Source organism: Microtus ochrogaster, unplaced genomic scaffold, assembly GCF_000317375.1.
Source record: "Microtus ochrogaster isolate Prairie Vole_2 unplaced genomic scaffold, MicOch1.0 UNK1, whole genome shotgun sequence".
NCBI classification, from domain to species: domain Eukaryota; kingdom Metazoa; phylum Chordata; class Mammalia; order Rodentia; family Cricetidae; genus Microtus; species Microtus ochrogaster.
In genome coordinates this window covers 37,189,031-37,202,522 of record NW_004949099.1, presented here as the reverse complement: position 1 = coordinate 37,202,522, position 13,492 = coordinate 37,189,031, and the positions used below count along the sequence as shown (strand labels likewise).

Below are 13,492 nucleotides of genomic sequence, written 5' to 3'. Positions count from 1 at the left end.
CATTTAAGTTACACATATGAACACACACACAGAGAGTGAACAGGAGTTGGGTGAAGTGGATGCTCTTAGTGGGACCTACCAAAGGCATGCCCACTGTGCAAAACACACACACAACAGAGTCAGCAAGAGGAATTTAGAGATAAAAACATAAGTAAACAGGGGGAACAGACAGGGTATACCCCAGTAAAGATGGTGGGACTTGGTCACCTGACCTGGCTCTCAGTTAAGATGGTGGTGAAGTCACCTGATCTCAGTCAAAATGGCAACAGTTACATGTTGTATGGAAAAGCCACAATTTTTGAGCTGCAGGGATTTAAAAGTTTTAATAATAAGAGAGACCTAAAGGCTTGATCCACCCTGTCACTGAGACACCATGCCACAAGCCACAGAGGGGAGCAAGAAGCTGGAATTGAAAACAGCCACCTTGTGGATCCAGCCAATCTTGTTGGCAGCAGTAATGTTAGCAGGGGCAGTTTGAGGAAACTCCTTCCATTTGCCTGTGCACCGACAGTAGTTAGAAAACTCCTGTAAAAGTGGAGCCAGTGAGACACCAGCAGAGTGAGGGTAGGAGCTAAAGAAGTAGGGCATTAAGGCCTGGGGTTTTAGGGCCTCTAAAAGGCATCCATCCCAGGGTGGGACAGACATGGATAGCTTGCTACCTATAGCTGAAACTGTGAAAACCCACAAAATGGTGACACCACAAGGCCTCCAAGGAGATGTCTCTTCCTCTATAGGTGGGGTGTAAATCAGCACAAACATTGTAGGACCTGTGTCCCCTGCCCCTGGATGGGGTGCTATTGCCTGACTGGATCCGGTTGGGGTGACTTGAAAGCCAGAGAGTCCAAACCAAAGCCCAAAACAACACAGCTGAGGAAAAAAGAAATGAATGTAAAAAGAAAAAAAGAGAAAGAAGAATCTGAGGACCCGGGGCCCCCAGTCATGGGAGGATCAGCCCTGGGCCATCCAAATATAATTTTATCTAAGGGAAGCAATCCACAGATGGATGTCAGCAAAGGGCTTGGCTGTAGCCTTAAAGAATGTGGTTGGGGGTAGTCCCCCATTTATAGGAATACCAGAAGATTGCTGTGAGCTCAATGGTCAATTCCTCAGGTTTGGAGAAATGGTTAAGCTGACCAAAATGGGAGAAACTCACCAATTGAAGCCAATGGTGTGTGTATAAATCATGCTCAGGCATATGGAACACGTGGTTGTTGTGGAAAAAATACCCAGTTTCGGATCCTGACTCCAGGAGAGGGGCTTGGGGAGGGAAAGCCATACAAATCACAGCACTAATGTAATAGAAAAAGTAAAATGTTGCGGATCCCCAGTGGCTGTAGTGCCAGAAACACTGCAGGTCCCCAAGCAGCGGGAGTGGGCCATGTGGTAGCAGGCAGTGAACAGTGGTCCTGAGAGCAGCCAGTCCCAGACAGGGATGGTGCAGTTTCCAGAGTGGCTGCAGCAAGATACTAGGAAAAGACAGATAGATGGGCATGCCATGAGACTATACTGCAGGTCTCCGAAGGCAGCTGGTCCCTGGTGGGCAGGGAGCCACGAGGTGGGCAAGAAACAGACAGATACCATGCCATGCAAAGTGAGGTTGAATATTTATTTAGTAGGTTATGGAAGGGAAGGGGAGAAGGGAGAAGAGCAGAGAGAGAGAGGGGGGGGAAGGGAAGAAGTGGGGAGAATGGAGAGAGGCAGAAGCTGCCTCTTCAGGGTTCTTCAGGGGAGAGACAGAAAAGAGGAAGGACTCAGGCTGAAGGCTGAAGTCAGCTTGCCTCAGAATCTGGGGGAGGGAATAGGCATGGCTTGTCTCTTAAAGGGACAGAACAGATCATTACAGTAGTCTCTCTAAACAAAGTAATTCTTTGGGGGGAATAAAGGTCCCCAACATTGTGGAACCAGGAATTCCTTGTACCCTCCCAATTCCATCAAGAAATAGCCACACTTGTTCCCAAGGATTGAATGCCTACAATTCAGATCCAGAGCCTAAGACCATTAAGGACAAGAGTTCAGTTAGTAAATACAGTGAAATCAGAATGGTGCAGTATGGTAAGAAAAGAATAAGACATTGTAGGGCTCAGGGTAGCTTGGTACACATACACACCTGCCAAGACAGGCTCTATAGAGACCAACAAGTCTCAGTTTAACCTAAGGCAACACCTGACTCCAGAAAAGACCACAAACTGGCACCACCCAGGAACTGACCAATCAACATCCAAAGGAAATACCTAACGTTTCAACCATTCTGGATAGGATCACCTGATGTCTCTTAGTCCAGCATATACCCATCCCCTTTCACAAAGACACCCCTAGACAAATGCCAGCCAATAATGGGTCCTGAACCCTAGAAATCCCTCACCCCAACCTCTGATACAATAAAAAACTATACCCCAACTAAACTCGGGGCTCTCTGATCATGCCAATGCTTTGGACACAGGGAGAGTCCGAGTTCAAACTTGAATAAGAATGAAGGCTCTTTGCTTTTACATATGGACTCATAAGTTTCCTTCTTGAGTTTTAGGGGACTCTGCAATCTGGGCATAACAGACACCAGGACCTCCCCTTTGGGGTGTGTTATGAGGGTAATGGGCCCATATAGTAAGACTAAGAAACTGTAGTATAGTGTCTGCTCCCCAGAAGTACTTTTCCTGAGGTCAGGCATTTGGATGAGGGTCTTCATTCCCTCAGGGGCTTGATTAAAAAGGGATACTTTCCTCCTATCTCTGGCAAGAAAAACTTGTATCCCTTCTATTAACATGTGACTGGTACCCAATGTTAAGGTAAAGGCTAGCTTCCCGAATCAGTGATTTCAAGACAGACACCAGCTCATACATCCCTTGTCTTTCTGCTTAATTTTATGTGCTACTATAGAGTATAAAAGGTGTAGTCTTTTACAATTAAACAGGTGACAGTCATCCTGATTCACCTTCAGATTGTGCTGTGTCATGTTTTTTTGTTCCCCCACAACTCTCAACTCCACACATCCTCTTTGGGACCTGAACCCCCTTGATGAAACTGGTCTCTGGCATACATGTGTTTTGGTTCCTGTAAACCTTTTTTCTCTTGAGGTATGTGTGGTGAAATAATATCTGAAATAAAATCAGTAGCTTTTAAAGAGTTTAGAGCACCATGGTGCAGAACTAAGTAACAGCCACAGATACTCTCTGTGAAGACACATTCACTCACTGTTTGAACTCTTCAAGACTGGAGAGAGGAGATAGTATTCAGGGATTTCCTGAATCTGCTAAGTGCTTATTTGAGCATACACATTTATTTAGGATGTTACTTTCTATTCTACTCTCATAAAGTTTTCATGTTGTGTTATCACCATTTTACTTGGATAGTATGTGCGTGCTGTGCACGCTAATCAAAGATGATTATTTTTGTTTTATGTTTGAGCAGGTAAAATATATGTTAAGTGTTTTGTAGCATTTCTAGGTTTCTTTATGTCTGTAGCCAGGATTTTCAGGGGATCTTCCCCAGTCAAATCCAATCTGTATCAACCTGGAATGAATCCACAGCCTCTCATTTCCTGTGGAAATAAAAGCATAACTCTTCTCCAACGCAACATATCTTTTGATTTTCATTTTGAAGTCAAGACATTTTAAAAATACATTGGTTGGTTTAATCTAGCAATTTCCATAATCCAATGTGTTTTAGCAACTGTCATTCCCTCATCAGCAATCAGAAAATTCAAAGACAACACAGTAATATATAGGATCCAGACTCCCAATGGATGTTCCATCTTTGTGTGGCTTTTTTCTTTTATATTACTTTATTATTTTTTTAAGACTTTATTATTTTTAAACTATTTTTTCCTGCGACTGTCTATACCATTTCTCTTTTCTCTTCCAAGCCTATATACATTTTTTAAAATACACTGTAACCCACTTAGAGGTTTTTTTTTAGCACCTGGATCTGTTTTTACTGAGCATCTATATTGTTCTTTGATCACATGAGATTAATATTAAACTGGCATGGTTCAGCTTAGTACCTGCATTGGTGCATGGCATTGGCAACTGGCTCCTCCTTTCTTCCCAGAGTTCTTTCTGTCTCACCTATATCTCCTGCCTAGCTAATAACCATTTAGCTTTCTATTAAACTAATCAGAAGGTGCCTCAAAAAACCCCACATCTTTACAGTATACAGAAAGATTATTCCAAAACACTTGTTGGAAGAAGTTTGTCACTGTGGAGATAGGCTGTGAGGTTTCATACATGTTCAAGTCATGCCCAGTGGGACAGACCACTTCCTCTTGCCCAAGATGTGGGGTACTTGGCTACTTTTCCAGCACCATGTCTGCCTGCATGCCACCTTGTTGCACCATGATAATGGGCCAAACATCTGAAAATGTAAACCACCCCACCCCAATTAAATGTTTTTCCTTTATTGCTGTGGTCATGATGTTTCTTCCCAGCAGAAGAAACCATAACTTAAGACTGTCAGTTTCAGAAAGACACATATTGTATGTTTTCTCTCATCTGCACCTCTTAGATTTTATAAAGACACTTAAAATCATGTACATGTAATATGATATGGAAGTAGAATCAAATCCAGGTAGGCGAACTAGAGGACTAATGGAAGGGGGAAGGTAGAAAAGGGGGCTGAGGGCTTGGGGAAGCATATGTTCAACAGGAAATATATTTTTATAGAAAGATGTTTTAAAAAATCAAAAGGTGCACTGACCCCTATCTAATTCAGAGATAAGCAGAAATGGAAATGCATAGCACAGTGTCTTGTATTTGACCTCCAAGTGAGATTCATAGGATTTCCCACTAAGTTAGACATAGACTTCTGGAATAATCAATTCATATTTTACCAAACACTTTTATTAGGAATGCAGATAGAATCATATCAAGAGACTTGGATGCTGAAGTTAAATAGAGACAATCATATACTTCTGTCTCCAATAAAATATAAAATAGAATTTAAGAAACATTATGAATTAAATTATACTATTTCTCATTGCATCCTGTTATATATCAAATATAGGTAAAATATTGAGGAATGATGCCAGAGAACAGTTCTTGAAATAGGAAGCTTTAGTCTGTATATTGAGGAAGCACAGAAAATTCTAGACAGGATAAAAAGAAATCTATGTTTATTTCATTGTGAAATTGAGGAATTTCCATAAGAAAGTATAATTGGCAATGTGATTATTCATCATGTCATTGTAAGCTAAAACAAATGAAATCCCTTTCATAATCTCAATGTGACAAAGTTAAAACTGTGACAATGCCTAAGCAATTTATAAGCAACTTCTAGACATCATATTGAGGTCCCAGTTATTCAGTCCAGTCCAGACATGGTACATTTTGTCAGTGGTTGAGGCATGGGCAGTTCTTTGCCCAGAGGCCAGTTTTGCCAAGAAGAAAACAAGTTCCAAGTGGAGTGTCTTCAGTGCCCAGCATTCTCTTAGGAATAGATTAGTGCTGTCCGGAGCAGCTGTGTCTCATGTCACAGAACCCTAAGTCATTTAAATGCCATATTCTACAGTTCTTTGAAGTGATTGAAGATTGCTTATCTATGCGGAATGCAATTTATATGTATTTAAAGAACCAGATTAGTCTAACTATAAGTATGGTAAACATAGATGATTATTGACCTATAATTCTTAATACCTATATAGCTTAATGACTAAGGCTTTGTATCAGAATATTAAACAATCTTTTAAAAAAACTGTACAGCAAATGAGGACAATGACATCAAAATGTAAATAATGTATAAGTATCTTGATCGGAGGTAGAAATGTCTAGTGGTGCTACAGAGATGAATACTTTGCATTGGTATGGATTTGGTTTATTGATACAAATTTGGAGATCAATTTTGTCATATGTATATTTCTGCCCTTGATTAAGGTATTGTGTTTGTGCAGCTCATTGAAAATGTAATGTATAATTAAGAAACATATGTTAATAGAGAGTCATCTATAATAGTCAAGCTTGCAGTCATGTTAGTTAGGTTTTCTAAATGTGCAGAGATGTATTTCAGATGGACCTATATTCTTCAGCTCTTTCAAAGACTACAGAATATGGCATTTAAAATGTTTTAATAACTTAGGACTTTTCATGACAATGAGACATATCAGCTCCTGGCAGCACCAATACACTTCAAAAGAATGATGGGCATCGAAGAGGCTCCTTATGGAGTTTGTTAGCCATTTGAGTACAAAGCTGCTCTTGCCTAGACTGCTTAATGGTATGCTGTATGAACTGGACATACAGGACCCACAGAAAAATGACTGCTGAAGCTGCCTAATGAAGGTTGAGACGGTCCTTTGGGGTTCCTGCTTCATGAAAGAGTCTGCCAGACATTCTGTAGGACACAACATAATAATATACAGTATCCAGAATTTCTGTATTTTTTTTCTTTTTTTTTTGATTTTTTGAGACAGGGTTTCTCTGTAGTTTTTGGTTTCTGTCCTGGAACTAGCTCTTGTAGACCAGGCTGGCCTCGAACTCACAGAGATCAGCCTGCCTCTGCCTCCCGAGTGCTGGGATTAAAGGCATGTGCCACCATACCTTGAACTCACAGAAATCTGCCTGCCTCTGTCTCCTAAGTGTTGGGATTAAAGGTGTGTGCCACCACACCCAGCCACTCTCTTTCTTTAAGGACTTTATCCTTTTTTTCTTTTTTCTCCCAAGCCTACATATATTTTTAAATACACTGTAAACCATTTAGAGGTTTTCTTCATCTAAATCTGTCTTTACTGTGTATCTCTCTTTTTCTGATCACACGAGTCTTTAATTTGCCAAGCAATATGGATAGGATTAAAGTTGTGGCCTTGATGGCTGGATCCAGCCCATTCCTTAGCTTTCTGAGATTCCAGCCTTATGAGCCAGAGCCATGTTTATTGCCACAGCTCTATGGTGTTTCAAGGTCTGTGCCAGTGCCAAAAAGCACATGGTCAGCTTTTCATCAACACCATTTACGTGTTTCATGGCAGGACCTCTTATAAGAGCTGCAAGGTTTTGCAGCTAAAGCTGAGTCAGGAGTGCTTGCCTCTAGCAAGCAGAGCCCACCTGATAAAATGCTGCTATTAAGAAGCCGTGTTTAACTCTATTCTTTTTTATTTACAATAACTTCCCAAGCTCTCTCCGGCTTTTAAGTAGATTTGGTCAGTCCCACATTGGCACGCCATTTATAATCACTTATTTTATTTAACTAACATTTTTTTTATTTATTTAGCACAATGACAACAGTTTGCCCTCCCTCTTTTCCTCCTGCTTCCTATCTACCTCCTCCCCTTCCAATCCTCCTCCATCTCCATTCAGAAAGGGGCTGTCCTCCCAAGGGCTTGAACAAAGCCTGACACATTCAGACACATTCCTGCCTTGAGAATAGAATCCAATGAACGCAAATGACACCAACTGTCACTAGGTGAAGATGTGGAAAGCGTTACGAAATTCCCAACTCTATTAGGAAACAGCACACCATGAAGGCTGCTTCCTCTTCCAGTGGGCCATTTATGCACTGCTGTGTTAGATAGCCTCAGAGTACAATAGTCCTCTGCTTCCCTGAGACTCTAACTAAGCTTCCATCCACGTTATTTCATCAGGGGAATTATAGGGAAGAGCACACAACAACCAAAATTCTACACATCCTATACTGTTTGTGACACACTTCAGGAGGGAGAAGCAGAGACCATGAGTTTTCTACACCAGAACTCCTGGAGACTTTAAAGTTAATCTGCATTGAATAGAAAGCATCACCTTGTATGTGACTAACAGAAAGGAAGCACATTTTTAAACAACTGATACTTTTTTTCCATACAAATGATTTTATTTTAGTCTCATGCAAGCCTTTTCCAGTCCTATGACCTGATGTCGAAAAGTAAGAAAACCTGATTTAAAAAAATGACACATCGAAAGTCATGACTAGTGGGCAACTATCTAACCCCCGGTGGCTTTGTTTACTGTGACTCGCTGTCTCCAAGGAAGACAGAGGCACTTGATTAAATAGCAGATGCCATTGTTTAGTAAAATGCACTGACTTCACACCACACTTGTGAGTCTTTATTTCCACATGGCTCATCTCATACATGTCGCAATAAATTCCTTTGCCTTAAGAAGGAAGTTGTGTTAAAGAATTTTCCTCTTGACTGGTCATCTGATCTTAGTAGGACCACATAGCACTTGGGAAGAAATATATGGGCCAATAAGCCAGCGCCAGAGGCCAGAATGGAAAGAATTTCCACAGCCACCATGGTTTTGCCTTTGGAGCTCAGGTAAGTGGGTATGAAAGGAATCCACACAACGCAGAAAACCAGCACGCTGAAGGTGATTGTTTTTGCTTCATTGAAGCTGTCTGGTAGAAAAGCAATAAGCAAGCTCAGAACTGCAAGAAAACCCAGGTACCCCAGGACACAATAGAAGGCAAGGGTGGAGCCCTCGTTACACCACAGGCTGATTTGCTCAAACTCTGACTGCATGTCAATGCCAGGGAAAGGAGGATATGTCCCAAGCCAGACCGCACAGATGCACACTTGGATGAAGGAAACACTGATGACTAGAGCATTTGAGGGTCGGGTCACCATCCATGGTCGCCATGCACTCCCTGGTTGGATGGCTTTGAAGGCCATAACCACAATGAAGGGTTTTTGCTAAGGTAGCAGAGACAGCAACAGAAAAATGCAACCCCAAAAATTGTTTGTCTCAGGACACAGGTGACTGTCCTAGGTTGACCAATGAATATCAACGAGAAAAAGAAACAGAGCATTAGAGAAACAAGCAGAATATAGCTGAGATTTTGGTTATTTGTTCTGACCATGGGTGTGTCCCGATAGTGGATAAATAATCCTAAAATCAGAGCTAAGAAGACAAATAAACGTATGGCCGCAGAGACCAAAACAGCTCCCAGAGTATCTTCATGGGACAGAAATGTCATAATTTTAGGAAGACACTGATTTCTCTGTTTATTTGGATACTGATCTTCTGGACACTTGATGCATTGATCCATACCTGAAAGGGAAAACAGACTGATGTTGACATTCTGTCAGTCACTTTCCAAATGTTTGTATGGGAAGTATACCTTGGGCAAAACCATTGTTGAATTCTGAAGGGAATGTGTTGTGGAATAACCTTTTTGTAGACTCTGAAGATGTGTCTTTGCCAGGGTGCCTTCTTATTGGTTTAATAAAAACCTAAATGACATATTTGCTGGGCAGGAGGTATAGGCAAGACAGCTAGATACAGAAGATGCTGCAAAGAAAAAGGGTGGAGTTGCCAGATAGACAGAGAGGACTCAGCATGGGAAGTCCAGAATGAAGGTAACTGAGCCATATAAAAGAACATAGACTAAAAAATGTGGGTCAATGTGAGTTATAAGAACTAGTTAGGAACAAGACTAAACTATCAGCCAAGCTTTTATAATTAATAAGTCTCCATGTGGTTATTTTGGAGCTGGCAGACAGGGCAGAAAAATCTGACTGCATACATGTATGTATCATTATTTTAGAAATAATGCTGAAGGCAATACATTGTAGAGGTGAATATTTTTACTTACAATAAAAAATGCTTGTTTTGGTGAGTTCCTTAAAATACTTCTTTGAATTATAATTAAAACTTGATTAAAGAAAAAATAATTTTACACTTAATTGCCAATGTATATATATTACACACATTTATGCTATTTGAGTTTTCTGTAATTTTATCAAAACATTTAGTAATTTTCTTCTCATGGCAACTTTTTAAAGAAAAAGATATAGGTAGAGGTAAGTCTGAATATTTAAAACTAATGCAGTGAAATGGAAAGTCTTATTCTTAGGCTTAGGCACCATTCACTCTGAACGACACTTGCATGGGGCTTCTCTTTAGTCAGAAAAACAATTGCAGCAAGACACAATATCACACATCTATAATTCTAGCACTCAGGAAACAGAAACAGGACTGCACCCCAGGCTGATCTGTATCGCACATGCCAGGCCAGATAGAGCTTCCCAGAGAGGCCTTATCGCAAAAGGAAAGAAGGAAAGGAAGAAAGAAAACAATTGCATGTTCAACTGTGAGTTTATATGTCACAAAAAGTCTTAAAACACCAGTAAAATATTGATCATTCTGTACTATTAATTTTTCTTCCAAAGAGTGGTTCAAACCAGTTATTTTCAGTGGTATACATAGGTTGTTTTCAGGGATAATGATTTATTTATGGTTATTGTCAAAAGTTGATATGCTTGGGTATCAGTTTTGCTCACCCTCCCTTTTGATTTTGAAGAATAAATCCTTTAACATAAGCAGCTAGATAGTGGTGGTTTGAATAAAAAGGGCACACAGGAAATAATACTGGTTGGACTACTTTCAGAGCATAGATGCAATGGTTTAAAGGTCCTATCAAGAAGTATTAGCAGCCACTGAACAGCTGATGGGCCATAGAACCCTTACTGAATCCATTGTTAAAGGTGTATGGAGAGCCCTCGGGGAATTTAGCCCAGTAATGAAACATAAAGATAACTGGATGATCTGTGGGTGCAGCTTTATATAGATCACATGCCTAGTATATGTGAGGCTTCGGGTTCAAAACCCACCACAAAAATGTGCTCCATGCACAATGATGAAAGGAATATTTTCCTCAATATTGTTTAGAATCACAGGACCTAAACACCCAATTAAACTCCTGATTTGCAGTAAACATAAATTTGTACATTTGTAAGCTTTTTTGAATTAAAGTTTTTAGATATAGCACAAAAGTTATTGTTCCAGACTATGAAAAGCATAACTAGTGAGGTACAAGGATAATGTTATCCCTAGTAGATGTTAGACTATGGAGGAAAAACGATTCAGTCACATAGACTTGGAAACATCAAGCCTTCTATTGATGTCTCAGAAAACACTTACATGGGGTAGAGAGGAAAAGGGCACCACAAGCATATTACGTAGAACCACAAGCACTTAAAATGATAGTGTCTCTAGAAAGGATGAAGGTGGATACATTTTTCTTGCTGTTTATCTATTAAAGTCAAATGTATTACTTTTCTAAGAGAATGGTGATATTTGATATTGATGAGAATGCAGAGCACGGGCTTGTTGGTGCTCATCTGTAATCCCAGCACTTAGGAAGCAGTCAGTCTGGCCATTGGTGACTCTGCCACACAAAAAAAGCAAAGAGCCTTATTTTAATGATTCTTTGCATAGGTAAAGATTTCATTCAGGAGAGTAAAATGGGAATGGCTATGAGCCTACTTGGAAATAGGTATCAGGTGTGAATTTCAGGTACCAAAAACTGGCAGGGAGCATTGTTGATGTGCTCTGGAGAGGATTTGCAATTAGAATCACTTAGAGGAAGAAGTGGCTACAGCTGGATAGTCAGTGCGGTGGGAGGAGCATACCCACACTTGAGCATCCTCTGAGGTCACTCAGTGCTTGGTTCTACAGTGGTCTCAGGCTAGCTTACAGAACCAGGAAATACATTTACAAGGAGAACTCCCAGAAGAATCAAAGTAGTTTGAAAGAAGAGTGTAAAATCACAAAGCACATATTTATTTAGTCATTAAATGAGTATTTATGGAGTTTCTACTATTAACCAAAGGAAGTGTCTCAAACAATGATCACTGGTCCCAGGAAAGGAGCAGTGTGTCTGTATCAATGTGACTCTGCTACAATGTTCCTAGCAGTACCTCCGATTTGACAAGGACACATTTTGTTTCAGCTGTCTATAGGTTGTATCTGAAGCTCAATTTCCTCATTCAAATGTTGGTTATTATTAGTCATATTTTGCAAGCATGAAATAAGGTCATGAGTTTATAATGTTTGTCATAGTTTAGGGTGTTTAGGGAATGCTAACTTTACCCGTTACTACTGCTATGGCAGTAACAGAACCACTAGTGAAAAGCAAGTGTGGAAAGAAAAGAATCTGAACTCAGCACAGATGTGCTGAAGACTAAGCTGGGCCAGATGCAGGAGCATACTCCTGTAGTCATCCAGGAGGCTGAGGCAGGAGGATCACTAGAGCCCAGGGTTTTGAGACCAATCTGGGCAGTGTAACAAGGCTCAATTTCAAAATAGAACAAACAAAAAGCAACAGTAAAAATTGGAGTGAAATAAAGTTTAGTTGTTGTTGTTTTATTTTGTTTTCTTCAAGAAAGGGTTTCTGTATGTAGCCCTGGCCATCCAGGCTGGCCTTGAACTCACAGATTCGCTTGCCTCTGACTCTCAAGTGCTAGGATTAAGTGCATGGGCCACCACTATCTCACAAGAACTTTTTTTTTAAGTGTTGAAGTTAGTTATATAAATATAAATGATCTCAGGCATTGTATACTCAGCCCCGTCTCACTATGCATTCTTCCATATTCCAATCATTTCCAGAAATACCTGTCTCATTTGCCATCTCTCCATCTGGGCAAGGCAGGCAATCAAAACAACAAACGGCTTTCCTTCAATAGGCGTTTTTCTGAATCCCAGTAGGCAACTTAGAGTGCAGACAGCAAAAGGAGCCTGTATAGGAGACATGAGAGGGGGGAAGCAAGACAAGAGGCAGAATCCAGGTTAGCATCCACAGGGCAGATTTCAGCAGGACTGCTGTGCTAACAGCAGGAACTGCCACACTTTTAGAGAGTTTGACGCTTAAAAATATTTTTCTCTTGGCATCATATGAACTCTTACTTTATTTTATTTCATTCACCTATTATTTTTATTTTACTGTAAAAAACAACTTTTAAATTTCAATATATTTTGATTATACCCTCCCCAATCTGATCATCTCTTTTTCCCTACCCATCCAACATTAAGTTCTTTCTCAAAAAAATAAACCAAAATCCCAATACAACAACAAACCCCCCAAACCTAGCAAATAAAATACAACAGCACCAAAAAAGAAAGCAAAACCCACCAAATTGTAAACAAATAAAAGCAAATAAAACAGAAACAAAACCTGAGTTCCCTTCTTTGCTGGTCAACTCCTCCTGACACGAGAGCTGCCCCGGAATGGTTATTATACCCAGTGTCATTCCATTAGAGAAAACTGATCCCAGAAGACCACAACATCCCCATCACTATGCATCATGACCATTTTCGTCACCTCACCAAAATGCTCAGGGTGAATGGTGCCAACAACAAGGGAAATGATGTGCATAGAGCTTTTTAAATTCACCTATTTCCAGAGGCTGTTTTTGTCCCCAGATCATCACCTTATTTCTTTCGCCCAAGTTAGTCACTTCCACCTAAGCATTGGGCTCTGTATGATCCAGCTAGAGTTGTTCCTTCTTACCAGGAAGGCCAGGCGTCTATTAGATGTTTACAAGGCAATCTAAAAAAAATTAAACCAAAATGAATCAGTAATTCTTACAATGATTTAATGTGGGATTCCCCTCTGCATGCTGTGAATACCATTAGTTAATAAAGAAACTGTCTTGGGTCTGAGCAGGGAATATAGGCAGGTGAGAAAAACTAAGCTGAATGTGGGAAGAAGGAAGGTGGAGTCAGGGAGAAGAAGGAAGGTGGAGTCAGGGAGAAGAAGGAAGGTGGAGTCAGGGAGAAGAAGGAAGGTGGAGTCAGGG

At 40.4% G+C, this 13,492-nt stretch overlaps 1 protein-coding gene across 1 annotated transcript in view; it reads right to left on the bottom strand.

The window, feature by feature from the left end:
• Nucleotides 1–8,038: 8,038 nt before the first annotated feature.
• Nucleotides 8,039–13,492, bottom strand: part of LOC101982903 (vomeronasal type-2 receptor 26-like) — a 10,518-nt gene continuing 5,064 nt past the window's right edge. The window contains 5 exon segments of the mRNA XM_013352901.1: nt 8,039–8,596; nt 8,598–8,633; nt 8,635–8,963; nt 12,309–12,362; nt 12,365–12,431. Of these exon segments, the coding sequence (XP_013208355.1) occupies nt 8,039–8,596; nt 8,598–8,633; nt 8,635–8,963; nt 12,309–12,362; nt 12,365–12,431 (1,044 nt within the window).